This window comes from Vollenhovia emeryi, unplaced genomic scaffold, assembly GCF_000949405.1.
Source record: "Vollenhovia emeryi isolate VEMERY1.0 unplaced genomic scaffold, V.emery_V1.0 DF939142.1, whole genome shotgun sequence".
NCBI classification, from domain to species: domain Eukaryota; kingdom Metazoa; phylum Arthropoda; class Insecta; order Hymenoptera; family Formicidae; genus Vollenhovia; species Vollenhovia emeryi.
Genome location: NW_011967224.1, coordinates 2,389,537 through 2,414,161, shown reverse-complemented (window position 1 = coordinate 2,414,161; position 24,625 = coordinate 2,389,537). Strand labels below are relative to the sequence as shown.

Here is a 24,625-nt window from a genome sequence, read left to right as displayed (position 1 = left end):
CATCTCTCAGGCTTCTCTCTGATTTAAATGCCCTGTGCATCGTAACCCGCAAGTTTCTAACTTCAGACACGAAGACCTACGTGACGCCAGATGTAACGCAAGTTTATTAACCTTAAATCGAGGTGCGAGTTTGACATTACAGTGTTGACGTTCAACATGGAACGCGTGACATCATAATCGTATGACTAAGTCGGATACATATTTTTTAATATCTTGTACGCACAAGTGAAGTGTTGGTGGATAATATAATTTCGAGAGCTTACTCCAACTTGTTGCGTAAGTGTATATTTTCTAACCAGTCGACCGTCAATGTAACACCGTTTACGGTCCGAATGCAACGCCTCCTTTATATACAGTTAGCTGTTACGTCGTTAATAAGGATTGCAACTTGGATCTAAATTGATTGCCTCTGTAATGTTGAAATTCTTTTATCCAGCAATTTGAAGATGATCGCGTCGGAAGTTGGCTCCACCAACACAGAACCTGTCCACATCAGGATCACAAATGAGAAAGCTCCGTTGATCAACGGCAGGGGTGTGCTTCAGCGATTAAGTAATATTTTCAAGATCGGAAGGACGGCCCACTCCGAGGGAGATGGCTATGTCGAGTTTGGTACTCTCGGCGTGGACAACGCTCGTACATTGGGAACCTTTGCTGGTGTCTTCAGCCCAGTTACACTGTCTATGTTCAGTGCCTTAGTTTTTATACGAATGGGTAGGTTGTAACTCGTCAAAGTTTCGCGTATTCCAAGTACGAGCACTGTTGGTTACATCAACTATTAATTTTTACAGGATACATTGTGGGTAATGCAGGATTATTCGTGACTTTAGTTCAGTTCATTATAGCATATGGTATTTTATTATTCACAGTCGCGTCTGTCTGCGCTATATCGACCAACGGCGCTGTAGAGGGTGGTGGCGCTTACTGTATCCTTTTGTTCCCACTGTCAAACTGCATGCTACTTCCAACGGATAAACTCTCCATATTTATCTCTCTTCATTTATACGGCGGAGATAGACGAGCTATGCCAGCTCACCGTTTCAAGATAGCTTATCGGCAGATTAGCTCACTTTGTTCCGCTTACGTTTGATATTATAATAGTTGTATGTTAGTAGCCACAAGTTACAAATTGATTTCCCCGTACATTATAAAGTATTGCTAATTATATGAATGGGGTAAAATGAAAAAAAAAGCCACAAGTATTTTCCTATTAATCTGTATACAGTTATGATCAGTCGTACATTAGGACCTGAATTTGGTGGTTCCATTGGCACTCTCTTTTTCATGGCCAATGTTGTCTCCAGCGCGCTTTGTATCTCTGGATGTGCCGAGGGTTTGGTTGAAAACTTTGGCCCATCCGGCTACTTGAGCGGCAAAACTGGTCTCATACCAGATGGCCAATGGTGGAGATTTTTATATTGTTCCATACTGAATACCGCCAATCTTGTAGTTTGTCTTATCGGAGCCGCAATGTTTGCAAAAACCAGCGTTGCGATCTTGGCGGTTGTCTGCATCTGTCTGGGTAGTGTTTTTATCAGTTTTTTGACTCAGGGTGCGATGGAGGTAAATAATTTTCCGATTTGAATATAAAGGAGAAATTTTGCTGTATTTTGGATAATCAAGTATTTATTATATACCTTTAGATACCGATACCAGATGCAAATACATTGGTACAGAACATAACGGAGCATGTAAATGGAAGTTACACGGGTCTCTTGTCTTCTACACTTTCTAACAATCTCTATTCGAATTATAGTGCCGATTACTCAAGCAAAGGAGCTATGACGGATTTTGCGAGCGTCTTTGGTGTATTGTTCAGCGGTGTAACTGGGATAATGGCTGGGGCAAATATGAGCGGTAAATAAAATATAAAGAAATAAGTTGGTATTTGCTATCGATATTGACTGTGTGACAATTGATAGGCGAGTTAAAAAATCCCGGCCGGAATATTCCACGTGGGACATTATCTGCGGTATCATTTACATTCATATGCTACATTCTGTTGTCTGTCCTGACGGCTGCTACCACTAGTCGGTTTTTACTGCAAAACAATTTTATGTACATGATGCCGATTAATCTCTGGCCGCCATTTGTCGCCGTTGGTATTCTCACAGCTACATTTAGCGCTGGTTTAAGCAATTTGATAGGCTCTAGTAGAGTACTGGAAGCGTTGGCCAAAGACAACGTATTCGGTAAGTAATTACAATGACAATAAGAATTTCATTTAATTGAATATCTTTGCTTTACTCCTTGGGTCTCAGGTTCAGGATTAAATTTCATCATACAAGGCACATGGCGCGGCAACCCAATAGCGGCGGTATTCACTTCGTGGGTTTTGGTTCAGGCAATCTTGCTTATCGGCTCGTTGAATACTATTGCTCAAATTAATTCGGTATTATTTCTCTTAAGTTATCTCGCTACCAATCTTGCGTGTCTTGGATTGGAACTTGCTAGTGCACCAAACTTTAGGTATATATCCACAAAATTATGTTGTGTAATTACCGATTACTGTGTCCCTCACAAGTGTCTCCATTTTTCCTTCAGGCCAACATTTAATTACTTCACGTGGCACACGGCGACTATAGGTCTTCTTGGAACACTGATAATGATGTTCATAATCAACAGCATTTATGCTTCCAGTAGCATAATTTTATGCTTAATATTGATCATTGTGCTACATTTATTCTCGCCGAGTAAAAACGCACCGTGGGGCAGCATATCTCAAGCATTGATATTCCATCAAGTAAGAAAGTACCTGTTGATGCTGGATTCGCGCAAGGATCACGTTAAATTTTGGCGTCCGCAAATGTTACTGATGGTCGCGTCTCCGCGTTCCGCCTGCCCTCTCATCGATTTCGTGAATGACTTGAAGAAAGGAGGCCTCTACGTTATTGGGCACGTCAAGGTTGGTGAATTTACTGGCCAGAATAGCGATCCTACGATAGAGGAATATCCGCATTGGTTGAGCTTAGTTGACCACATGAGAGTTAAAGCCTTCATCGAATTGACCGTGACGAAAACGGTACGCGAAGGCATGCAACATTTAATAAGACTGTCCGGCATGGGTGCGATGAAACCGAATACGATCGTCCTTGGTTTTTACGATGAAGAAACGCCAAGGAACTTTTTCTTGGATTCTCAATACGCGACGGCAATGTTTGAAAATAGCACGACGCTTCCAAATAACACTGTGTTCCCTCTGAGACAAGCAACGGGCGAAAAGAGTCTGGATCCGGTTCAATATGTTGGTATGTGCTCGGATGTTCTGAGAATGAAGAAGAACTTGTGTCTGTGCAGAAACTTTCATCTGTTAAATAAAGCGCAATTAACCAAGTAAGTATCATCGCGAAACTACTTCAAGTAACACTGTCATAGTAATGTGTATTTCCTTTTAGAAGCTCAAATTTGAAGTATATTGATGTATGGCCGGTTAACTTTTTCCAACCGACCGATCAAGATCCATTCGATACAACGTCGTTATTCATGCTTCAACTGGCATGTATCGTAAACATGGTACCCAGTTGGAAAAATTTACATCTCCGGGTGTTTCATTGCGAAACTGCGGATGGCAGTGAGAGCCTCAATATCTCAGATTCTCCCAATTCGATGAACGAATATCCGAGAGTCTCGAACGAGCACAGGATTCGAAAATCATTAAATTTATTGAGAATCTCAGCATCGATCAAAAAAATTCCGGAATGGGGTGAGCAAGTCCGAGGATTGAAAGGTAGACCTCTACTTGAGCCAAAAAATCAGTATGAATCAAGTACAGAGTCCAATAGTGTTTTGAGCAATGTATCCCGCGCTTATATATTGGGGTAAGCATCAACTGCTTCTGCGATTACGACTTTTTACGAAGGAAAAGATGGTTGTTGATTAATTTTCTTTTCTCAGCGTCAATCAACTGATAAGACAGTATTCTTCCCAAACTGCGACAACATTTATTTATTTGCCCGGCCCGCCAGCCTCCAACACTTGGGACGAGGATGACATGTATCGACAGTATCTACAATCGTTGACAGAATTGACTGTCGACTTACCACCGACAGTTTTAGTACACGGTGTTAGCGCTGTCACATCTACCACTTTATAACAAAGTGTATTAATAGAATATGGAAGTGTGGTTTGGTACATTTCTCCATTGGTAAGAAGAGAGGATAAGTTTAGAGAAGACACACTTAAATCATACGATTATACATATACACTGTGTTATTTCTTACAATACTGCTGCTAATTTAAAAGGGATTATGTTAAATGCATAAAGACAGGATGTAACTATAATTTGTTATGTCTCATTAATAATTAATGCGATAATTATTTTACAGAGTATAATAGTATAGTGTTGCTAAGCAATAAGCATTGGTTTAAGATTAACAGAAAAGCTTTTGTCACGTCCAAAAGAAAGTTTAATATTCCAAGTACTAAAGTTTATTACTGTGATAACGAAAGTATTGTATAAGAAATTCTTGGGGGACGAATATTTTTAAAAACTGACTGTTAGACGGACTAAAACTGTAAATATATTATACTAATGGATCACCATTCTAATGTATCTCGGTATACTCCATATGTGTATGATATAAATACTCTATTACTGTACCAATTTTATATCACATTTCATATTGTCATGAGTATTAATCAGTAATAATTACGAGTATCTAAATAAAAATTTATTAATATTACTGTGTATAGTTATTGAAAATGCATTCCCCGATAAAAGGGATTTTGCTCCGTTTTATAATATACGTGCGTTCCAAAACTCATGAAATAACGTGGATAGATCTAACCTGTACGGCAGGTCTTGTTGCGCAATTTTCTCAACGTATGGTACGTTAAAGTGGCCTGTCAATATTTTGCTTTACCATGTTTGCGGGCAAATTAACTTTATCGATTTCGCGATCAGTTAAAAGTAATTTGACCAATATTCGGCAAATGAGCGCAGCAATGAATATCGACTGCGTCAAATCTTTATTGTACAAAGAATACGGTGATCCCGTTGAGGTTCTTCAAGTAACGACGCAAACGCTACAACAACCGGCGGCCGATCAGGTAATTGTTATTGCATTTTTAATCCCTATAGAATTTAATCCAATGTTTATATGACGTAGGTGTCTGTGAAATGGCTATTATCCCCAGTGAATCCAGCCGATATAAATACGATACAAGGGAAATATCCTAGCAAGCCTCCTCTGCCAGCGGTACCGGGAAACGAAGGGGTTGGAGAAATAGTAGCAATTGGCTCGAATGTCCGAGGTTTGCATGTTGGAGATAAGGTGGTGCCAAATGGTCCTAACTTTGGAATCTGGAGAACGCAAGCCAATTATCATTTTACCGATGTTATGAAGGTATGTACATTATCACATCGTCTACAATAAGTATTGTCAGATGTGTTTGTTTTTAATCCTCTTTTTGCAGTTGCCCAACGATGTTGATCTAGTCGTAGCCAGTATGATGAACGTCAATCCATGTACAGCGTATCGAATGCTCAAGGATTTTGTCCCGTTAAAGCCTGGAGATACCGTGATACAAAACGGTGGCAATTCCGCAGTGGGTCAGCTGGTCATTCAGTTGTGCAAAATATGGAATTACAAGTCTGTCAGTGTCGTTAGAGACAGGCCGAACATAGAGGAATTAAAGGTACAATATTGGTTTATACCTTTTATCGTATTATAAATGTGTACATGTAACATTATGAATGATTTAGAATCAATTGGCAACCTTAGGAGCTGATGAGGTGCTAACCGAAGAGGAAGTCCGAAGCACACAATTGTTCAAAGATAAAAAGCTACTCGCACCAAAATTAGCTCTTAACTGCGTCGGAGGGCAGAACGCGCAGCAGGTGATGAGACATCTTGCACATGGTGGTACAATGGTGACTTACGGCGGCATGTCCAGAGAACCGTTAACTGTACCAATATCCGCACTTATCTTCAAGGTAATTCAGAATTGTATTTATACTTGAATCTAATTGATAATTGGTGCGATATACATTCAGGATATATCGTTGAAAGGATTTTGGATGACAGCTTGGACGAAAGCAAATATGGAATCCCAGGAAAGAGTGGATATGTTTAAAAATCTAGCAGGTTTCTTTAGGGATAAGAAATTGGAGCCGCCGCCGTATAAACTGGTGCCTTTCTGCGAATATCGAGAAGCTATCGTTAAAGCGCTCAGCTTTGACGGCCGGACGGGCGTCAAGTATATTTTAGACTTAACGAAATCTTAACAAGTTTTTATATTTTTTTGTCGTGCGGAGAGTCTGTTCTCCACTGTTTCATTCAATTCCAGTTAGGACTAAGGTAAACTGAGACATGTTTTGTTAAGTAGAAGAGCAAGTTTTTCACATGGAGACAAGTTTATTTCTAGTAGAAATATCGGTGTATAAATATGCAAGAAAATATAGGAAAAATAATTGCAATGTATTGTATGTTTCATCGGTTGTAATATGAAATTATTCAATTTCGTCGAGAAGATCGAGCAAATCCATACTACGTTTCAAACCTTCGTGCTCGTCCTCGAAAAAATCGGCGTACACAGTATCAAGTTTGGCTTTATAGTCCTCGTTTAATTTCGGCTTTCCGTTTCCCGCGTTACTTCGTTTAGCGTCAATTCCCTCGGCATCAATTTCCTTATTAGTATTATTTACATTCTCCTCGTCCATGTTTGACAGTAAGTTAAGCGTGAACGGTCTTTCGTAATTAGTTTCCTCGGTCCCCAGTTGAACAGCCAGCATCCCTAATTCTGCTTTCGCACCGCAGTCTCTTAGTAACTGTTGACTGTCTCGCCTAGCACTTTCCGTTAGGCCGTATGTTGGCAAATATCTGTGTAACAAAGTAAGCAATCATTTTTCATACTATGATTAGCACGGCGTACTTTTGCTCTTACATATTTTTGCCCAACAATGTTTTTCTGTCACCAAAGCTATCGAAGGATCCTCCGTAGCATGTTTCAGGGCTGACGTCTTTAATTCTCATGGTGGCTAGAGTATTTCTCTGCTCTGCATATTTCTCATCGTATTTCTGAGGTACTACGTTGAAGCTGGCGTCATCGTTTTGCAAACCGCGCCGCAGGAGGATCGAGACTCGCACGTTGTATGGCTCTAATTCCTTGAGGCAACTCTGCCGTACTTTCCAGACCTCGTCGAAAGTCAGACAGCCATAAAACTGTTTAGAAAAGCGGAGGAAAATCCTTGTCGAGCCGAATCTGGGTAAATGAATTATATCGAGTCGTACTCACGTTAATGATCATCTGATGCACCATACTGACGCTCTTTTGTACATTTACATCGCTGACCATGTCGCGCATCGCGTCCATGTGATTTAGAGTGATGAGAATGACCTCTCTCGGTCCAGTAGCTGCCTGCAATTGATACTTGACCATCATGATCATCAGGTCGAACAGTTTGTCCATGCTGCTCCTGTCCAGCTTCATGATGGATGAAAGAACGACGCTCTCTAAAGTGGAGCGCAACTGTGCTACCTCGATCATCGGTGATTCTTGGAAAATCGGCGACAGTATCTTAGGATTGAGCAAAGTGGCTGTTACGTCGTCCAATACTGTAATTAAACTAACTATATTAAACTAGTCTTGCCACCTGGTGTAACATTATTGGCTTGGAAATATCTAAACACAATTCTTTGTATCTTCTCAGTACTGCTATACGTTTTACTTTGATAGTATTTATATGACATATGTGTTTGGAATGATTTAACTCGTGTTTGAGATTTATGTTAAAATTTTGTCAGAATTAAGTATTTTCGAGTGTAGTCTCACCTTGTATCGTCTTGTCGACGTCGATTTTTTGCGCTTTTAGCCTCTGTCGCAAAACGTACAACATTTCGCCACCCATATTCAAATATAGGATGGGTGTCGAATGTAAAGACATTTTTGCAAACGCCAAATTTTCCTTGGACGATTATTGTCAGCGATACATGTATCGAACAAGTACACGTACGTGCGTCTTGCTCAAGCGAGGCACGCGATGCGTTGTCTTGACGACGTAAGTGTACATAATGCTCGCAATTATTGCGATCGGTACCGAGGCTGCGCGAGGAAATTTGCGCGGAAAATACCTTCTTTTTCATTAGTAGAGACAATCAGATTTTTCAAACTTGACATTACTAATGTGTCTTCTTGACGAACATTACGATTGGATTGTTCGAAACATGAGGTTAAAATAAGCATTAATAGGAAAGCAAAATTGCTATTAATCTAAAAGAAATTTTATTTTGTTATTTGGCGGCACATCGCAATTATTCCAGTAATACAATGTAATTAGAAGCTCAAATTAAATTTCCCGCGTTACATAAGCATTTAAGTGTTACCAAATTTAGCACTAGTTACTCAAGAGAAATTACTATGTTTTGTTACTAAATTGGCGGGCGTCCAAGAGCCCCAAGAGGGGCAGGACTGCAGGAGGTCCAAGAATATATCTCAACAAATCTACATGGCAGCAATTCGGGCTAGAGAGAAACGGAGAGAAAGAAGTGGTTTCCGTCCTATCGACAGTTTGGCCGGGTGAGATAAACGTTCGACTACGATTGTTGTTGGTCTAGCTAATGAATTATAAAACAGAGATCCTTGTAGAAACGAAATTGCTCTCGGAAAGAGTCACATTCAACAAGTTGAATCGCCTAGCTAGCCACTTTGTTTACCATAAACCATGCTTTTGTTTACGAATACCGACCAACTGTAATAAAATTAAGAAAATGGTGCAAATTGTTTCGAGATGGTATATAGACAATATTTTATAGAGCTTAGAAGAGTTGAGATAAAAAGGATGTAAATGTTACGACGCAAATATTGCATTTGACATGAAATAATGTTTGATTCCAATGCTTAGGAAATAGCGATAAATGAATACCGTTACAATACAACCTTGTTGATTATAAAAGAATTGATGTGTTTTTGTTCTAGATCCTACGTGCATACATATACAAGAGTATATTAGAGTAATACAATATTAGAAAAGTGTTATTTCTACAGAAAGGAAATGGATAAGGTACAGGAAATGTTAAATTCCAGATTGATTTTAGATGGCAAACATCTTGAGCTGTCAAATAATTATAAGAATCTAAAGACTGATCTGGAACGTATAGTATTTACGTTGAATGTACTGCAAGAATATGATATAGTTCCTAATGCAACTGGTATGCCAAAAAATGCCAAAGAATCTGAGCAATTGCGCGAACAAGGCAATAAAGTTTTTGTCAAAGGCGTCCTCAATAATATGACATGCATCGATGCATTGAAATTATATACAAAGAGTATAGCCTTTGCGCCTTATCCATCTGAGCAACTTGCTCTTGGTTACGCCAATAGGTCGGCAGTTTTGTTTCAATTGGGCTTATATTTGGAGTGCATTCAGGACATTGACCGAGCACTAGCCTTAAATTATCCTGACAATTTAAGAGCAAAGCTTTATCTACGTAAGACAGAATGCTTGATGATTTTGGGCAATCAGTCTGTGGAAGATATACTTACGGAGGCACAGCAGTGGTTAGACAAGATGTCTTTGAATGACGCAAGTCGAGAGAAGCTGAAAGCAAAATTTGACATTTTACACAATAAGACTGTAGAGACACAACGTGCTCTGAATAAAACAACAAAGATATTGGAACCTCCACCTCTTCCCACTCAGTTTCACAACAACGAAGTTCCTTGTGCGTCGGATGCAGTAGCCATAAAATATAATAAACGTTACGGCAGACACATTGTCGCTACTCGTAACATTAAGCCAGGAGAAGTGATTGCTTTAGAGAAACCTTACTCGTTGCTATTAATACAAGAGAATGTGCAAACGCATTGCTCAAATTGTTTAAGAGTTTGTTGGGCAAACATACCCTGTAACTATTGCACCTATGCGATGTATTGTTCGGAAGAGTGCAGAAATATTGAATGGAAAAAATGTCATGACATAGAATGTACCGTCTTTCCTGCTTGGATCGAATATTCCTCCTATAATCTCGATTTGTTTAGCATAAGGCTTGCCGTGCTGGCTCTAAGAGAAGCTGGTGGTTTCAAGGAATTAAGGGCAATGCTAAAACAAGTTGATCAACACGATGGTATTAATATTTATACTTTTGTTTTCTTAATAGAATAATTTATTATCTACCATTATCTTTCAGATCCACGAACAAAAGGTTTTTCTCCAGATGGAAAATTACATAGCGATAGATACATTAGCGTGTATAGTCTTGCAACGAATACTGAGCTAAGATCCGTATCCGATCTCTTCAGAAGGTCTTTGGATACGTGCTTTATTTTATACTTTTTGGCAACGCGTACTGTGATATTTGGTGCTAAATTACCAGAGGATTTAAGTGCATTGGCGCAAAACGATGACATTACGTTCTTTGGCGATCTTATTTTAAAACATCAACAAATAATTCCCAGCAATATGCATACGGTATGTATATCGTCTCTGTGTATTTAGTATATTTTTATCTATACAATTTATGTTTACATTTTCCTCAGATGTGCCAATAATTTTTTCTATTAATTGTTTCTTTTATAATATTTGCAGTTTGGCGAAACGCAAGGTTTAGAGTGTGTAGAACGTGGTATAGCCGCGATGCCATTTCTAAGCTTGTTTAATCACAGCTGCAGTCCAAATATATTCAGACACTCAAGACCTAAGCACATAGTGATATATGCCATGTATCCCATTCAAAGGGGCGAGCAGGTATTAAACTATTTGCACTGTGTAAACCATTCTGTCGTGTTATTAATCACAGTTATCTTGTTACAGTTATTCGACAATTATGGCACACACTATGCCATTACATCAAGAGCAATGAGACAACAGAAACTACGCAAACAGTATTATTTCACCTGTGATTGCATACCTTGCCAGGAAGATTGGCCTTTATATCATCAATTACAGTCGTTCAACGTATAATAATAAATTTAATTAATAATGCTCAAACAATTGTGCGTACACAAATTTTTAATATATGGTTTGTTTTTGATACAGACTCTAGTGAAGAAACCAGAGGATAAGGTTAAGATAAGGGAGACGTTAAGGAAATTTAACACATATGTTGATTTAGCAACAGACGGCATGGTGCAGGATAAACCTTACATTATTGAAGACCTCCTGAAAATGGTACAAGTACTGCACGATTGCGCTCCGATGCCTTGCGACGAAATGAGTAGCGTCATCGAGACATTAAAACGAATATACGACTTGAACGGGAATGTACGCGAGATACCACAAGTACAGACGTGTCACAAGTAAACATGTTGTATTTTTCACTGATAATATTGTTACCATCTTTATTTACTATATAATATGATTAATAGCATGAAGAAACACATTTTACAAAAATTCCTAGAGAGAAAATAATAATTCTTTTTACATATGACATATACGTAGGAATAAAGCGATGCAGTAGCCTCGTCATGTCACGTAGTTTTTGTTCTACGAAAGATATTTTTTCAAGAGATATTATTAAGTTTACAGTTATATTTATCAAGTATAATAATTTCATATGTGTAATGTTTTTAACAGATTAAAATTATGATTGACAATACTGTGTGTTTGTATCCCCCATTTTTCTCGTTATATATGTCAATTCTTCATACATTTCCATTCATTCTGCTATAAGTGAAAAAGGATATAAAAATGATACATTGTACGTAATATTGAGGTAGAGTAAAATTGTAAAATATAATACAGTTGTCAAAGAGAATTCAATGAACATAGTTATAATTGTTTAAGAAGATAGTGTTCTTTCTCTTGTTATGTCAATGATGACCAAGTGATGATTGATAACAGAATTGTCATTCCAACAGATTGATGCGTTGTTCCAAGATTATGAAAAATATCAACTTTCTCATTGTACAAAATTCGCCACTCCACGCCTGTATGCACAGGACTATGCTTTCTAAAATATTCTTCTAGTACATCCGCTGTGGTGACACCTATTAAAATTTAACGATGATATTGAACAAATATTCGATGGATAATAAAGGAAAAGAAAAGCTTAAAGATTACTGTGGAATAAAAGTTATAATAATGTAACTATACCGAGGGAAGTTGTTTCGAGACCTTCCAGCATATGAAAACCATCTCCGCCGTTTACGAGGAAATCGTTGAGGAGGACATTGTAGGTAGCATTCTTCTGGAGTTGACTGTACGCTGGTACTCTGCAAGCTGCGCATTGAACTTGGACCGAAACTACCCTTGAGTTCGGTGGTTGACTGATATCGTAAACTACCTGCAAGTTACGCAAAATTTTTTTTTAACGAAATAATGTGCAAACACAAAGTAGAATAACGATCAAAGTTTTGATGCTTCATTTTAATGATTGCGAAGCGAAAATCAATAAAAATTGAAAACTTGAACGCAATTCTCTTTCAAAATAGATGGAGTTAAATAAATTACCTGCAATCCGGAATACTGTAGATAAGCGCCGAATAAATTTCCAGTAGAAGTTAAGTTGTCAATATTATGAACACTCCACTCCAGCACCGAAAGAAGCTGTTGTCCTGTCATGGAAACTTTGACGACGACGTTTCCGAAAGGCAAGACACTTATAACATCTTCTCGAGTGACCTGTAAACAATTTCACTAATAGTTAAAAAGGTTTACGAGTATAAATTAGTATAAAGAAAACGGTAAAGCGCGTATTAATTAAAACCTGATCGTTTCTGTCTCTGGTGATGGATGATCTAATGCTGCCACTATTCTGCACGGCGATGGCGGCGTCCGTCCATCCATCCGTATTCAAATATTCCCCGGCGTGCTACGAGTAAAAAATATACAAATTTTCTTCCAAAATATCTCGCAACTAGAAAGTGTGTATTTATCACATTGATTGGAGATCTTACATAATCTAGAATAGCATCGCAGATCAAATTTCCCATGTTGCATTCTAGTCGTCTACAATTCTTGCTGTCCCCGTCCAGCAATACTCGCGTTTTTCCGACCACTTCCTGTTGTAAATCGTCGATTGGTCCTCTTTTCTCGTTTATCAGTTTGAGAACATCTTCCGCCTGTGAAAAATGATAATAAATATTCCATACAGCTTATTATAACAATATGTTGTAATACTTGTTAACATTGCAGTGTAATATTGTAGAAACATTGCGCAAACATTTTCTGAAATCTATATCCCGCAAAATCGAAAAAGTATCGGGAGAACATGATTGGCAAAGAGGTGGCACTATCTAAATTTCCAAGAATTTTTTTTAATTTCCAAGAATTGGTATTCCGAGAATTTCAAAGTTCAAATCACGAAAATTTAAATACTTTTTGTTTCCTCCAATAATCTATAATTTTTAAAATGTGGTATTTTAGTATTTAATATTATTTTAGTATTTTTGAGATAAAACCATAAATTAAAAATATAACGGAAACATTTTCATTTGTACCTTTGCAATGTATTTTTGCTACTGAAAACGAAAGCTTTCGATGTATTATGTTTCATAAGAATACAATTTTTACAATTTCCTTACAAATTATAGGTATTAGAAAAATTATATTTAAATTGCTTTGCTAATAATTATACGCTGAAACAGCATGCATGTATAATGATAATGTCCTTGTTACGGATGTATTCCCTTGAGTTGTTTTCTAAAGTGGTTCTAAATTTCAAAAAAGATTAGAATAATTATTATAATATTGCATTTCATTTTCTCTATTAAACAAAAGTTGATAATTTTTAAATCCTTAGTAAAAAAAGGCCGTTTTTTGCTCTCTTATAATTGATATAACGCGAATTATATTTGTTGGTGATTTGCAATTAAGCAACCTTTTGATATTTTTGCGCAGATTTACCTGCTCCACGTTGGCGTCCACAAGAATCGGGTTTCCTTCTATATGTGTTACCTCTCCTTTAATGTCGAAACTCACGGAGAAGTTACCGAGGTATTTAGTATATGCGTATGCCTGTACGACATAAACTTTTCTACCGTTCTTCTGCAGCACTTTCGTAGGATAGAAACCTTCTGGTACCTCGACGTCCGGTGGTTTGCCGCGATAGAGGAAGGTATTTGTGTGACCTCCGATCACCAGGTCAATGTCCTCGACCTCTCGTGCGATCTTCTTATCGACCTCGAAGCCCGAGTGACCCAGAGCGATAAGAATGTCGACACCCTGCTCTTTTAATTTCTTCACTTCTTCTCGGATAGACTCTACTTCATCTTTGAAAATTACATTTTCGGTAGTCGACAAGATTTTCGTTTCCGACGTCAAGTAACCGATCACGCCGATCTTTTTGCCGGCCACTTCCAAAATCGTGCTATTCTTCAGATTTGTGGCGGCCAGATTCGGCTGCTCGCTAAGATCCAGATTTGTCGTCAAGATGGGATACGAGGCATTTTGTATGAAAGGTATCAAACCTTCGACACCGTCATCGAACTCGTGGTTGCCCAAACTCTGTCAGAATTCATTGAATATAGTGACGAGCGGAGTGATTTTATTTCACTTCGAATATTATAATTCGCTTGAAAAATTACTTATTTACAATTATTTTATAGAATAAATTGCAATATTTTAAGTCTTAAGTGATGTAGAAACTCTATTTAAAATTTAATTATAGTAATAAATGAATTAGCGCATAAAAGTTTTACTTTTCAAATATTGAATTGTAATTTCGAAGTTGGGGTTTTTCGAGATTTTTCTTCAAAGTAGTTAATATTTACTATAGCATCTGGCATCAAGAGGTTCATGAACCAAGCAACCGCCTTCCATTTGTACACGTTGTACCAAGCGCTTCCTTGATAAGTGTCGCCAGCATTCAGGAAGATCGTTCGCGAAGGAAACTCCGATTTCGCTTGGCGGACCAAAGTGGCGATTCTAGCGAAACCTCCGTAACATTTCCCGGCTTTAGAGTCCGCTGGCGTACACACTGTCGATAATTGCGACGTCTCCTCGAATCTGAAGATATTACATGACAAAACTCTCAAGGTGATGTCTTAGACGATTTAATCACATAAATTATAACGTCAGAAAAACAAGGAAATTATCTCGACAAATAACACCGCGTGGGCAATGTCTAGTTGACACATGGGTGTGGAAGGTAATTAGCATTTGTGATTAGCCTCATAGCGATAATGATCGTTAACGTGGATATATTCAATTGAATTGTAATATGTCAAATACTGTACAAAGAACAAATGTAACTTAAATGATTGTAATTATTTAAAGAAAACAATTAATTTTCTTCTTCTTGGAGGGAAACTCGAGAAAAGCGCAATTGTTTTGTTTCGCGTTGAGAAAAGAAATATTTTTAATAAAAAATAAAATTACCTTGAATGCATGTCATTTGTGTGAACGATTCGGACAGTGAATTCTTCATCCTTCCGTAAAATGGGATTCGCGAATGTTCCACTCGAGATTATCAGTAACGCGATGATACAGTAATTTACAAACAAAATGATCGACATCTTGTGTTGTTAGTTCCTCACGATACGATGCAATTTTCGGTTGTACAATATCTTTTTTCGCTCTTATCTCTTTCTTGTATTAAATTTACTATCGATAAAGCACGTTTTCGCTTCAGTTGGTTATAGTGTTGTCTCCATTTTTCTCACGATCCAACACGTTGCTCCAATATGTGCGACATGTGTAGATCGAATATCTGTAAAATGTTTTAACAGTTTCAAGTATATTTCATGCATATGTTTCACCCCAGTGGGAAATGATTCGTTGATCGATGTCGAAACGATGTCGAATCGACGTCAATTTGACGTTGTCGATGTCGAATCGATTATATCGTTTCGACATCGATCGATGAATCATTTCTCACTGGGACGTTACAATTCGATTTTATGACATGAAATGTATTTTACAATAATGGGATTCTTTTATTTTTATTCGTTTAATGATTATGTTTGTGAAAGGAAATAAGAAATTAAGCTATACTAAAAGTTGAAATTTTTATTTTCACTTTTTGCATGTTGCAATTGCAAGATACGAGAATTGAAATTTATTGGCCACTACGATTTACTGCAAAACACATTGCCAACCTGCCAAGAATTGCAACGGCTCGTAAAGTTGTCGTAAAGAGTCCAACCGTTAAACATCGAGCAGTAGTGAATTCAATTTAATAGTTGGCGTTGTGCCTATCTAATTAACAGAATGAGGTGACGAAAATGGAATTTTTCTTCTTTGACTTTTACAATATATTTTCTCTATGAGAAATGTCAAAAGGCGTTAATTATCTGGGAAATTATTAACACAAAATTTCCATTTTTAAGAGAAGGAAACACAATAGGCATTTATCTATCTTACTAATTATAAGATATTATGTATAGTTATTATATATATTATGTGTGACAATATTTTTGTTTATAACAAGATGCTTATAGAGTTACAACTGTGAAAATGTATCTATTCACGTTGTATTGATAAAAAATTTATCATATAATGTCCGAAAGTACTTGAGTACCGAAATAAATATTTGAATATACTCTTACAAATAGATAGCAAATGTAATTGCAATTTGATTAAACACCAACGATTAATTTTGACGTTACGACATGTCGTTATTTTAATTCTGAAATGTCGCATGTTTTATATGTATATATAAATGATAGATAGGAATAGCAGAACAGAGAATAATGACTTTATTCAGGCTAAAGATACTCGAGAGAATATCTACAAGTAGCTATCTCGATTATTTGCACTGAAATGTAAAGTTATGAGCGGTATTCGTAGCCTTATTGTATTAAAACGTAAAATATAAGATTAGACCACCCATAATTGGAGCAATGTATGAAAAATTGTATCTCGGTACTGAAGCATTTGCAAACATATGTTTATATAATATTTTTTGATTAGCACAACGTAAGTGGAATATACTTCCGGAATATGATTATTTTTGAGAAACATCTTACATTACCACCTCGGACAATATTCTTGATACAATATATTATACGTGATGATCGCCAACAGGTTGAATGACACCGTATGTAGATCGTCAACGACGATATGTAACTCTCTGTGCGAATAACTGTGCACTAAATGCTTATTATTCCGTACACGTGTACAACACACAAACGTAGCGTAACTTTCGAGAAAACGATGTAACGTAAAATCGCGTTTTCCGAAACGATTGTATCGATTCCGGAATAATTGATTAGAGAATCTTTTAAATTTTTCTAGAATAATATATCCGCATTTCTGCAAGTAAATGCGAAAGAAAAAGGCAGAAGCAACGTAGTCAAGTTATCGCGGTAGTCGACGAGTATCACTTCAACAACAAAAGACGATGTTAAATATATAGTACTTGTACGGAACAACGAAAGAGTCGAAAATATTAATCGCTCTTTTATATTATCGCGGCGGTTATGCGTGAGCGATGAGAGACACGAACCGATTTTCTCGAGCGACTAGCGTCGACTGAATATCGACGTCGTCGCGCGGACCCCACCGGACTTCTTTCCGATCCGTGCTGGAATTTTTGTTTGTACCTTTGCAGCATCTGTTGTGGTTTTCCTTTATAGCTTTTTTAATAGATTTTCAATTTATTCATGTCTTCCAGACTGTATAGACAGTTTGAAAGTTTATGCGTTTGTGTTGCTAAGGTAAAAAAATTATTTAAAAAAATTTAAATTTATTACTCTTACATGTTATTAATATTGCTATTTTATTAATATTGCATCGAGTAGTCTGTAAGTATAAATAATTTAAATGAGGAAATTTTCCAGAAAAATATATGAGCCAGAAAAACAATTTTAAAGCGATTAAAGTATTATCTGTAATAACGCTGGTCGTTTTTATCTATCTCTAGTATATTAAGTACATTAATAGTGTCAAATATTTATCGATCTTTTATCGTGCGAGACCAATGATTTCTTTAGATTTGATTTAAAACGGTAACTAATAATAGATTTTTGAGGAAACATGCATCCAATGTAGGAGAAATAACCTTTTTGTGAAACGTTAATTTGTCGAATGGTATCTTATCGTAATTGAGTTGTTTGAACAACTTGTACCCTCAATATTAATCAGTATATTTACGAATGAACCAATTTTCTTGAGATTGAAATCTAGAAATGCGCTTATTATTCGATGACAAAATTTTAAATTAAATGTTGCAGCACAAACAATACGACATAACAAATATATTATTTTTTGTAAAATCTTTTGCATATCTTAAAAACGTTGTATCATGTCTTTGTCTTAAGCATTTTATCATTCTCTCTTGAGTGTTGATTTTATTTTCGCTTTAATTAACGATAAGAACCCAGTGAGAAATGATCCATCGATCGATGTCGAAACGATATCGATTCGACATCGTTTCGACATCGTTTCGACATCGATCAACGAATCATTTCCCACTGGGAAGTGCGTATCAATTTATAAATTTGAGTGATTGATATCTGCTTGCACTTCCGTTACATTGTCTACTTAAATTTTTATAAATTTCCGGATAGTTTATTTAATAAGAATGAGCAACAGTTCATTTTATTTTAAATAGTATGTGTATTTTATGTAAATGCAGCATTTAAATTAATGCACATTTGATGGAGTATTTAATTATTCTGTTTTCAGTTTAATAACTTTTGAAATTTAAATTGTTGATTTTCATATGAAAGAAAAAGTTACAGTTAATTAATGTTAAATTGTCGATAATGAGAGAGTAATAGGCGTGAGAATCTCTTTTTTTTATAATCAAATAGACTGCTCGCTTAGGTTAACAAAAGTTTACTATAGTCTTCCTTGAGAATCTTAGATTGATAATATCTTGCTAAACCAATTGCATGCTGCTTATTGATGCGTCATCGTGGCCCAAATGTACAGAACAGAACTGCACTTTTCTCTGCTAGAGAGCCAGATTGCTGGCAAAGTTATTCAACAATCTCCTTGGCATCGTATCTTTTCTCATCTGTTACGCTCGCCATTTGTTCTCCCATTTGTCTATGTTACGTGTCCTGTTTGTCAAAAATAAATAATCGTGCGAATCATAAATTGACATGACGCGAAGCAATTTATTTACTAGCAGACCTAGAACTGTTTTCGCGTCACGCATTATGATCACGTTTGCGTAATACGAGTGATTCTAATTTTGTTCAAGTCAGAACGTATCACGTGAGAACGCAGAGAGATAAACGTGATATCTCTACACAATATATGATGTCTTGTTATCAATATCGATACAGGAATAACATGTCCGCGAATTAATTCAAACTAGTTAATGCTTCGTAGTTTTCTTTTTTTTTGTGAAATTTAACCTTGCTGAAACTCTTGTCATTGCCTTGAGCATAAATTTGTATGAATAAATAGATTAGTGGCAAGACGTTTTGTGATTTCCATACCAGTTAACTGAATGAAATCGCTAGATATTTTATAAACTATATGCATCTGTTTATGCAAAATGATGGTAATAGAAATTTTTATTATTAGTATTAGTTATTTCTTGAAAAAAAATGAAAGATAGCGGTAACCATTTTACGTAATACTCACCTTTGTAAGATGTTGCAATGTGTCAACTGGTTAAAAATACGTACATACGCAATAAAAGAGATATATTCTGTAAAAATGCTTTGTAACGTTATATCCTTATAAGCTATGTAGCACTAGAGTAATAGAGAAAGAGCAAGTGAGAAGTGAAAAAAAGAAAGAGCGCTAAAGGATTACAGAGCTACAGAGTTTGTGGAACGAAAATCTTACAGAATACAGGAGTATAATCTATCTATATATTTTTTTATAATTGCACGAGATATACAAAATTTTATATAAATGCTTTACGTTTAAGTAGATTATATTTGAGCGAAATAAAAAATTTTATCTGATACATGCAATTGCTTGGCACGAAATCATTCCGTTACGTAATACAAAGAAACTCACAAAGGAAATGAATATTTTATTATCTAGATATTATATTGATAAAGTTCGAAAATGTATTTTAGATATCAGAATGAACTGCTGAGATTACCTGAAATATTTTGTAATCATTCGTGAGGTAGGGGATATGCGATAATCGACATTTTTTCTGGTAGAAGCTGAGACACTGTGGTGAACACAACTAACAGTTCTCAACGAATATTCGTCAAGTAAGTTACTGCAGGAGTTACGTAGCTTACTAGGAGATAGGAGAGGTGATTTAGACTCATTATTAAACAAAGTATATTATAATTGTGCTATGTACGTATCACTATTCGCCGTTTCAGTTATCTACTGTAAATTGTATGTTTGTTCCAAAGATAATTATCCTCGGAAAAAATAATTGTTTAGCAACTGCTTATGTATGTCGCAATTGTTTATTATCAGGCTATTTGCGTTTTATTAATTGACATTTCGTTCTCAATGTTTGCATTAGTTGACTTTGCATCTTCCATACAGTACAATTATTTCATCTTCGTTGACTTACGAACTTGTAACACCTGTTTGTGTACCTGTTCGCGTTATAATTAGTGGGAATGAAAAAGCAAGAAGTTGATTGCGTTTTTTACATCGCATATTAATGGTCGTGCGAGTTGTACGAGCGAGTGACTTAAAAGCATTCTGATACCCGATAAGACTCACTTCGCCCACTTCTTTTTCTTGTGAAACCGCTTCCATGATGAGGCACCATAAGAAGAAACTTGCGCAAATTGGAATAGATGCATCAAGTACGGATAGTCAGTCTTATCACAAACACACGCACACACACGCATACATACAAATTAACTTACGGCAGCATATAAATTTAATAAAAAAGTTATATCGTTTGTGTATCGAAATGACATTTGAGAAATATTATTTGCTGCTTTGAAAATGTCATTGTATCGATGGTGATTCATTTCAATTGAAAGATATTTCGTCTTCGACTTTTAGCAGTTGCACAATTTTCCGCATTATCTACCTTCGCAGTTATCTTTCAAACAGCAGAACGACATGTGGTAAAAAAAAGTGTAATTATCATTTCCGTGTTGACAAAGAACTGAACGTGCATTCGTAACATATCACGTAAGGAAGGCATTTCAGTGGAGAAGTATAGAGTGTTGTTTAGTCTGCTTTACTTTAAAAGTGCGACGTTCTCAATTATCAGACTTAAATATGTGCTATAAGCACACATACAATTCGGTACTTTGTTTCCATCTCATTGCATTTAATTACACATGAATGTAGACAAAAATCAGTCGTTACTTACAAATTACTTAATAATATCTTTTCCGACAGGCACGACATGTACGCGCTACCGTTAGTCTCATTGTTGTTCCAAGTTTGTTTGGGATTCACCGGGCGAGGACTCTTTTATCCTGGTAGAACAGACTTGTTCGAGTTATCGATAATTCATCTAAATGACTTTCATGCCAGGTGAGCAAGTGGTTTTATTAATACTTATTTAACTGTCGCATCCAACTTGTATAGTGTAATTAATAGCGTGGAATATCTTATTAAGGATTGACCAGAGAGATTTTGCGTTTTGCAGTCACTTTTGTAAAGAAATTAAAGAAATCGCTGGCCGGTAAAAGTAAGAAATATTAATTCTTACCGTTAAAAAATCTTAATTGTGCGCACAAATTGATTGTATTTCTGGATCCGGAGAGAATTGCGAAATCAAGGATAAAGTTATAATACTTCCGATGTGGCCTTAGCCTCCTTTTCTTGCCCTTGGTTTGACTTTTGCATGGCTTTTGTGTTCGTCGAAGCGTGGCTTTTGAAACAAAAAAAAACAACTATATGTTGAAACAGATTCGAACAGACGAGCCCCTCTTCTGGGTACTGCCGAGAGGGTGAAGAAAAGGACTGCGTAGGAGGTATTGCTAGAGTCTACACTGCAGTTAATCAGCTGGTGAAGGAACGACCGAATGCAATTTTCCTCAACGCCGGTGATCACTTTCAAGGAACTCTCTGGTACAACATCTATCGTTGGAACGTCACTGCCTTATTCATGAATATGTTGCCACACGATGCTATGGTATATGTTCGCAATTGATTATGGGTGATATTTATGTTATATATATTAAAATAATGATTAAAGAAAATATAGGTGTAAAATGTCAAAAACGTGAAATAAAATTTCATAACTTGCTTAAAAAGAAATTTTTAGTTTTGTATATCTACCGTACAATAATACCTTGTAATATTTTCACAGACGATCGGCAACCATGAATTTGACAATAAAATTGAAGGCGTTGTTCCCTTTCTTAAAAACGTCAATGCGCCAGTTGTAGTAACAAATATCGATGACAGCGAGGAGCCAACTATACAGGTTTGTAATCTCTATTTATTTATAATAGTGTAAAGTAATATTACATGTTGATATTCTAGGGTTTATATAAAAATAGCACAATCATCGAGAGAAACGGTACCAAGATCGGTGTCATTGGCGTCATTCTATCGACTACGAACGTGAGCGTACATTCTCATAAATTGTGACTTTTTTCATCGATCTAATTTGCAAGACACGTTAATTTTCTCAGACAAGATATTGGAAAAGCGATTTTATGAAAGTGATTTTTCCAGTTAATCGCAAGTACGGAGAAATTAAAGTTTTTGGATGAGGTAGAGACAGTCAACGACGAAGCTAAGCGACTGAAGGAAAAAGGAGTAGACATTATTATAGTTTTAAGCCATTGTGGACTGGATGTGGACAGGATCATGGCTGCGAAATGTCCCTTAATCGACGTAATCGTCGGTGGTCACTCGCATACGTTTCTTTATACTGGTCTGAAAGCCACGTCCTTTGTATTGATTAAATATGAATTAAACTTATATAAAACTATTTTATTGAGAATAAATGCATACAAGAGCTATTAAACTTATCATTGTACAACATATATTAATATTATAACATTAATAGCAAAATAAATTACAGTGTTACTTTTTTCTATTATATTGCAGGACCTCCACCTTTTATCGACACACCAGAGGACGAATATCCCGTGGCCGTGACGCAAAATGAAACAAACAGAACAGTTCTTATCGTTCAAGCAGCTGCTTATACAAAGTATGCTATTCAGTTGGTATGAGAATATAGTAAGAGAATCGTTGAAAAAAAAGGTCAATTGCTATCCGATGTCACGAGGTTGGGTCTGATTAATTTGTTTTCATTGCAATGATTTAACGGATATAAATTTAATTGAAATTCATCGAAAGAGTTGGTGCTTAGAATATTATTCGTACACTATCATGTACACGTATGATAAAAGTTCATTTAGTTGAACTTTTTATTCGGTTTATTCTTAATCTTTTTAAAAGATATTTAGGTAATCTAACAGTGTGGTTCGATGATGAAGGCGAAGTCGTTGATTGGGACGGAAACCCACTTCTTCTGGACTATTCTATCGAGGAAGGTACGTTTCTGATACTTAAAAAATAGCTTCAAAACGATATGTAAAATTATTATATACAATATATATTTAGATCCAGAGATTTTGGAAGCTATGGAGCCATGGAAGAAAGAAGTGGATGCGACGGCGTTAAAAAAGGTTGGCAGTACGAGAGTCTTACTTGAACGCAATTGTCGCTATAAAGAATGCAATATGGGAAATCTTATAACCGACGCCATGGTGGATGCGGTACGAAAGACACTCTTTGCAATATTCTATATCTTTAATCGAAATATTAAACTAATAAAATTAGAAATTATGTTAATTTTAGGTTGTCGATAATGCCGAAAATAAAACTCATTGGACGTACGCGGCAGTAGCCTGTACAAATCCCGGAGGAATTCGTACTTCTCTTGAGGAATCTGAGATTACTTACGGTGACCTGATAATGGTTCATCCTTTTGAAAACACTTGGGACACTGTTGAACTGACTGGAGAATCCATTAAAAATGTCAGTCAAATTTCTTGCTATAACTGTTGGAAAAATAGTATCAAACCAAAACGTAAACTTGTGTTAAATTAGTTTTTCATTAAGAACACAGGAATTGAAAAGGGAGTGGAATAATAAAATGAATTTTACCTTTCTTTGTAGATTCTAGAAATGGGTGAAAGTCTAATCTGGTCTGGACTAAAAATTACCTACGAAAAAGTCAATGAAACACGAACTGTGGTCGATGTTAAAATTAGGTAAAATCTTGTATTACTAGAATTTAAATTTGTTGCAAAATTGAAGTATATTCACTATCATTGTTTTATATTATGCTAATTTTATAATTAATAATTTGAAAATTAATATTAATTTTAATTTTTTTTCATACATTGACAGGTGTCAAGCTTGCGAGTACCCGATATTCCAAGATTTGGTGCACGATCAATGGTACAGAATAGTGGTACCAAGTTTCTTGATGAATGGCGGAGATGGCTATTACATTTTTAAAGATAAGAGTCGTAATCACAAAATTGGGACGCGCGATATAGATCACTTAATAAAATACGTAACAAAAATGAGTCCTATATTTATCGGAACCGAGAGACGAATTATTTTTCTAACATCGTAAAAATTGTCTTCTAATTAGATAGTAGATTTATATTTTTATAATAAAATTATATTTTTAGAAATGTACACTATATGTATAAAATAAAAGAAGTAGCATTGGAAAATAAAAATAATTATATCGATTAAAACGCATAAATATGTCTGGCAAAACATAAATTAATAGAAATCAAATATAAATGATGTAACATATTTGATTTATAGGATGCGCATGTATCACGGATGTAACTTGGTGGTATAGAAGCATGATTTACATTCATACACAATGTTTTTAAGTAAAAATTATTTTACATATTATTT

General features: G+C 36.0%; 6 protein-coding genes and 1 long non-coding RNA gene across 11 annotated transcripts; 4 read left to right on the top strand and 3 right to left on the bottom strand.

Moving 5' to 3' along the window:
* The first annotated feature begins 6 nt into the window (after nucleotides 1-6).
* LOC105566897 (solute carrier family 12 member 9) lies at nucleotides 7-4,682 on the top strand. Its single transcript, XM_012021295.1, has 10 exons — nucleotides 7-276; nucleotides 437-714; nucleotides 792-926; nucleotides 1,226-1,563; nucleotides 1,644-1,857; nucleotides 1,923-2,192; nucleotides 2,262-2,469; nucleotides 2,545-3,333; nucleotides 3,396-3,818; nucleotides 3,895-4,682. The coding sequence occupies exons 2-10, from the start codon at nucleotides 447-449 to the stop codon at nucleotides 4,091-4,093; spliced, it is 2,844 nt and encodes a 947-aa protein (XP_011876685.1). The 5' UTR covers nucleotides 7-276; nucleotides 437-446; the 3' UTR covers nucleotides 4,094-4,682.
* Nucleotides 4,683-4,765: 83 nt separating this feature from the next.
* Nucleotides 4,766-6,418, top strand: LOC105566894 (probable trans-2-enoyl-CoA reductase, mitochondrial). The gene is made up of 5 exons (XM_012021293.1): nucleotides 4,766-5,049; nucleotides 5,109-5,345; nucleotides 5,416-5,637; nucleotides 5,705-5,935; nucleotides 5,996-6,418. The coding sequence occupies exons 1-5, from the start codon at nucleotides 4,864-4,866 to the stop codon at nucleotides 6,224-6,226; spliced, it is 1,107 nt and encodes a 368-aa protein (XP_011876683.1). The 5' UTR covers nucleotides 4,766-4,863; the 3' UTR covers nucleotides 6,227-6,418.
* LOC105566896 (protein OSCP1) lies at nucleotides 6,337-8,376 on the bottom strand. The gene is given in 6 exon segments (XM_012021294.1): nucleotides 6,337-6,821; nucleotides 6,886-7,163; nucleotides 7,237-7,556; nucleotides 7,774-7,897; nucleotides 7,900-7,959; nucleotides 7,961-8,376. Coding segments are annotated over 6 exon segments (1,203 nt in total). The 5' UTR covers nucleotides 8,012-8,376; the 3' UTR covers nucleotides 6,337-6,451.
* Nucleotides 8,377-8,390: 14 nt separating this feature from the next.
* LOC105566892 (SET and MYND domain-containing protein 4-like) lies at nucleotides 8,391-11,532 on the top strand. Its single transcript, XM_012021290.1, has 6 exons — nucleotides 8,391-8,517; nucleotides 8,917-10,064; nucleotides 10,128-10,408; nucleotides 10,526-10,684; nucleotides 10,751-10,894; nucleotides 10,976-11,532. Exons 2-6 carry the CDS (start codon nucleotides 8,993-8,995, stop codon nucleotides 11,237-11,239), a joined length of 1,920 nt encoding a protein of 639 aa, XP_011876680.1. The 5' UTR covers nucleotides 8,391-8,517; nucleotides 8,917-8,992; the 3' UTR covers nucleotides 11,240-11,532.
* Nucleotides 11,250-17,375, bottom strand: LOC105566893 (protein 5NUC-like). Of its 2 annotated transcripts, none has more exons than XM_012021291.1 (9): nucleotides 16,846-17,375; nucleotides 15,257-15,587; nucleotides 14,650-14,884; nucleotides 13,784-14,383; nucleotides 12,835-12,999; nucleotides 12,645-12,749; nucleotides 12,389-12,559; nucleotides 12,032-12,221; nucleotides 11,250-11,925 (listed from the first exon to the last, which is right to left on the bottom strand). In XM_012021291.1, the coding sequence occupies exons 2-9, from the start codon at nucleotides 15,391-15,393 to the stop codon at nucleotides 11,744-11,746; spliced, it is 1,785 nt and encodes a 594-aa protein (XP_011876681.1). In that variant the 5' UTR covers nucleotides 15,394-15,587; nucleotides 16,846-17,375; the 3' UTR covers nucleotides 11,250-11,743. The 2 variants fall into 2 exon arrangements, with proteins under 2 accessions (XP_011876681.1, XP_011876682.1); XM_012021292.1 differs by having other exon boundaries at nucleotides 16,854-17,375.
* An 873-nt stretch (nucleotides 17,376-18,248) lies between these two features.
* On the bottom strand, nucleotides 18,249-19,970 carry LOC105566890. Its single transcript, XR_001009317.1, has 3 exons — nucleotides 19,890-19,970; nucleotides 19,418-19,484; nucleotides 18,249-18,885 (listed from the first exon to the last, which is right to left on the bottom strand). It is a non-coding gene; the product is annotated as an uncharacterized LOC105566890 (long non-coding RNA).
* On the top strand, nucleotides 19,890-24,419 carry LOC105566891 (apyrase-like). Of its 4 annotated transcripts, none has more exons than XM_012021289.1 (12): nucleotides 19,890-20,007; nucleotides 21,116-21,253; nucleotides 21,632-21,857; nucleotides 22,035-22,151; nucleotides 22,211-22,291; nucleotides 22,406-22,607; nucleotides 22,784-22,889; nucleotides 23,141-23,235; nucleotides 23,306-23,460; nucleotides 23,543-23,722; nucleotides 23,864-23,958; nucleotides 24,098-24,419. In XM_012021289.1, the coding sequence occupies exons 2-12, from the start codon at nucleotides 21,123-21,125 to the stop codon at nucleotides 24,327-24,329; spliced, it is 1,620 nt and encodes a 539-aa protein (XP_011876679.1). In that variant the 5' UTR covers nucleotides 19,890-20,007; nucleotides 21,116-21,122; the 3' UTR covers nucleotides 24,330-24,419. The 4 variants fall into 4 exon arrangements, with proteins under 4 accessions (XP_011876679.1, XP_011876677.1, XP_011876678.1 ...); XM_012021287.1 differs by having other exon boundaries at nucleotides 19,985-20,052; XM_012021288.1 differs by lacking the exon at nucleotides 19,890-20,007 and adding an exon at nucleotides 20,067-20,565.
* The last annotated feature ends 206 nt before the right edge of the window (nucleotides 24,420-24,625 follow it).

Bases quoted from the DNA above. Each gene is read 5' to 3' on its own strand.
- LOC105566897 (XM_012021295.1), top strand. From the start codon at position 447: ATGATCGCGTCGGAAGTTGGCTCCACCAACACAGAACCTGTCCACATC. The intron at 715-791 runs GTAGGTTGTAAC...TAATTTTTACAG, and splicing joins CTTAGTTTTTATACGAATGG to GATACATTGTGGGTAATGCA. The intron at 3,819-3,894 runs GTAAGCATCAAC...TTCTTTTCTCAG, and splicing joins TCCCGCGCTTATATATTGGG to CGTCAATCAACTGATAAGAC.
- LOC105566894 (XM_012021293.1), top strand. From the start codon at position 4,864: ATGTTTGCGGGCAAATTAACTTTATCGATTTCGCGATCAGTTAAAAGT. The intron at 5,050-5,108 runs GTAATTGTTATT...TATATGACGTAG, and splicing joins AACAACCGGCGGCCGATCAG to GTGTCTGTGAAATGGCTATT. The intron at 5,936-5,995 runs GTAATTCAGAAT...ATATACATTCAG, and splicing joins TATCCGCACTTATCTTCAAG to GATATATCGTTGAAAGGATT.
- LOC105566892 (XM_012021290.1), top strand. From the start codon at position 8,993: ATGGATAAGGTACAGGAAATGTTAAATTCCAGATTGATTTTAGATGGC. The intron at 10,065-10,127 runs GTATTAATATTT...ATTATCTTTCAG, and splicing joins ACAAGTTGATCAACACGATG to ATCCACGAACAAAAGGTTTT. The intron at 10,409-10,525 runs GTATGTATATCG...TAATATTTGCAG, and splicing joins TTCCCAGCAATATGCATACG to TTTGGCGAAACGCAAGGTTT.
- LOC105566893 (XM_012021291.1), bottom strand. From the start codon at position 15,393: ATGTCGATCATTTTGTTTGTAAATTACTGTATCATCGCGTTACTGATA. The intron at 14,885-15,256 runs GTAATTTTATTT...TAATATCTTCAG, and splicing joins ACAAATGACATGCATTCAAG to ATTCGAGGAGACGTCGCAAT. The intron at 13,000-13,783 runs GTAAATCTGCGC...CATTTTTCACAG, and splicing joins TGGACGCCAACGTGGAGCAG to GCGGAAGATGTTCTCAAACT.
- LOC105566891 (XM_012021289.1), top strand. From the start codon at position 21,123: ATGTACGCGCTACCGTTAGTCTCATTGTTGTTCCAAGTTTGTTTGGGA. The intron at 22,292-22,405 runs GTGAGCGTACAT...TGATTTTTCCAG, and splicing joins TCATTCTATCGACTACGAAC to TTAATCGCAAGTACGGAGAA. The intron at 22,890-23,140 runs GTATGCTATTCA...TCTTTTTAAAAG, and splicing joins CAAGCAGCTGCTTATACAAA to ATATTTAGGTAATCTAACAG.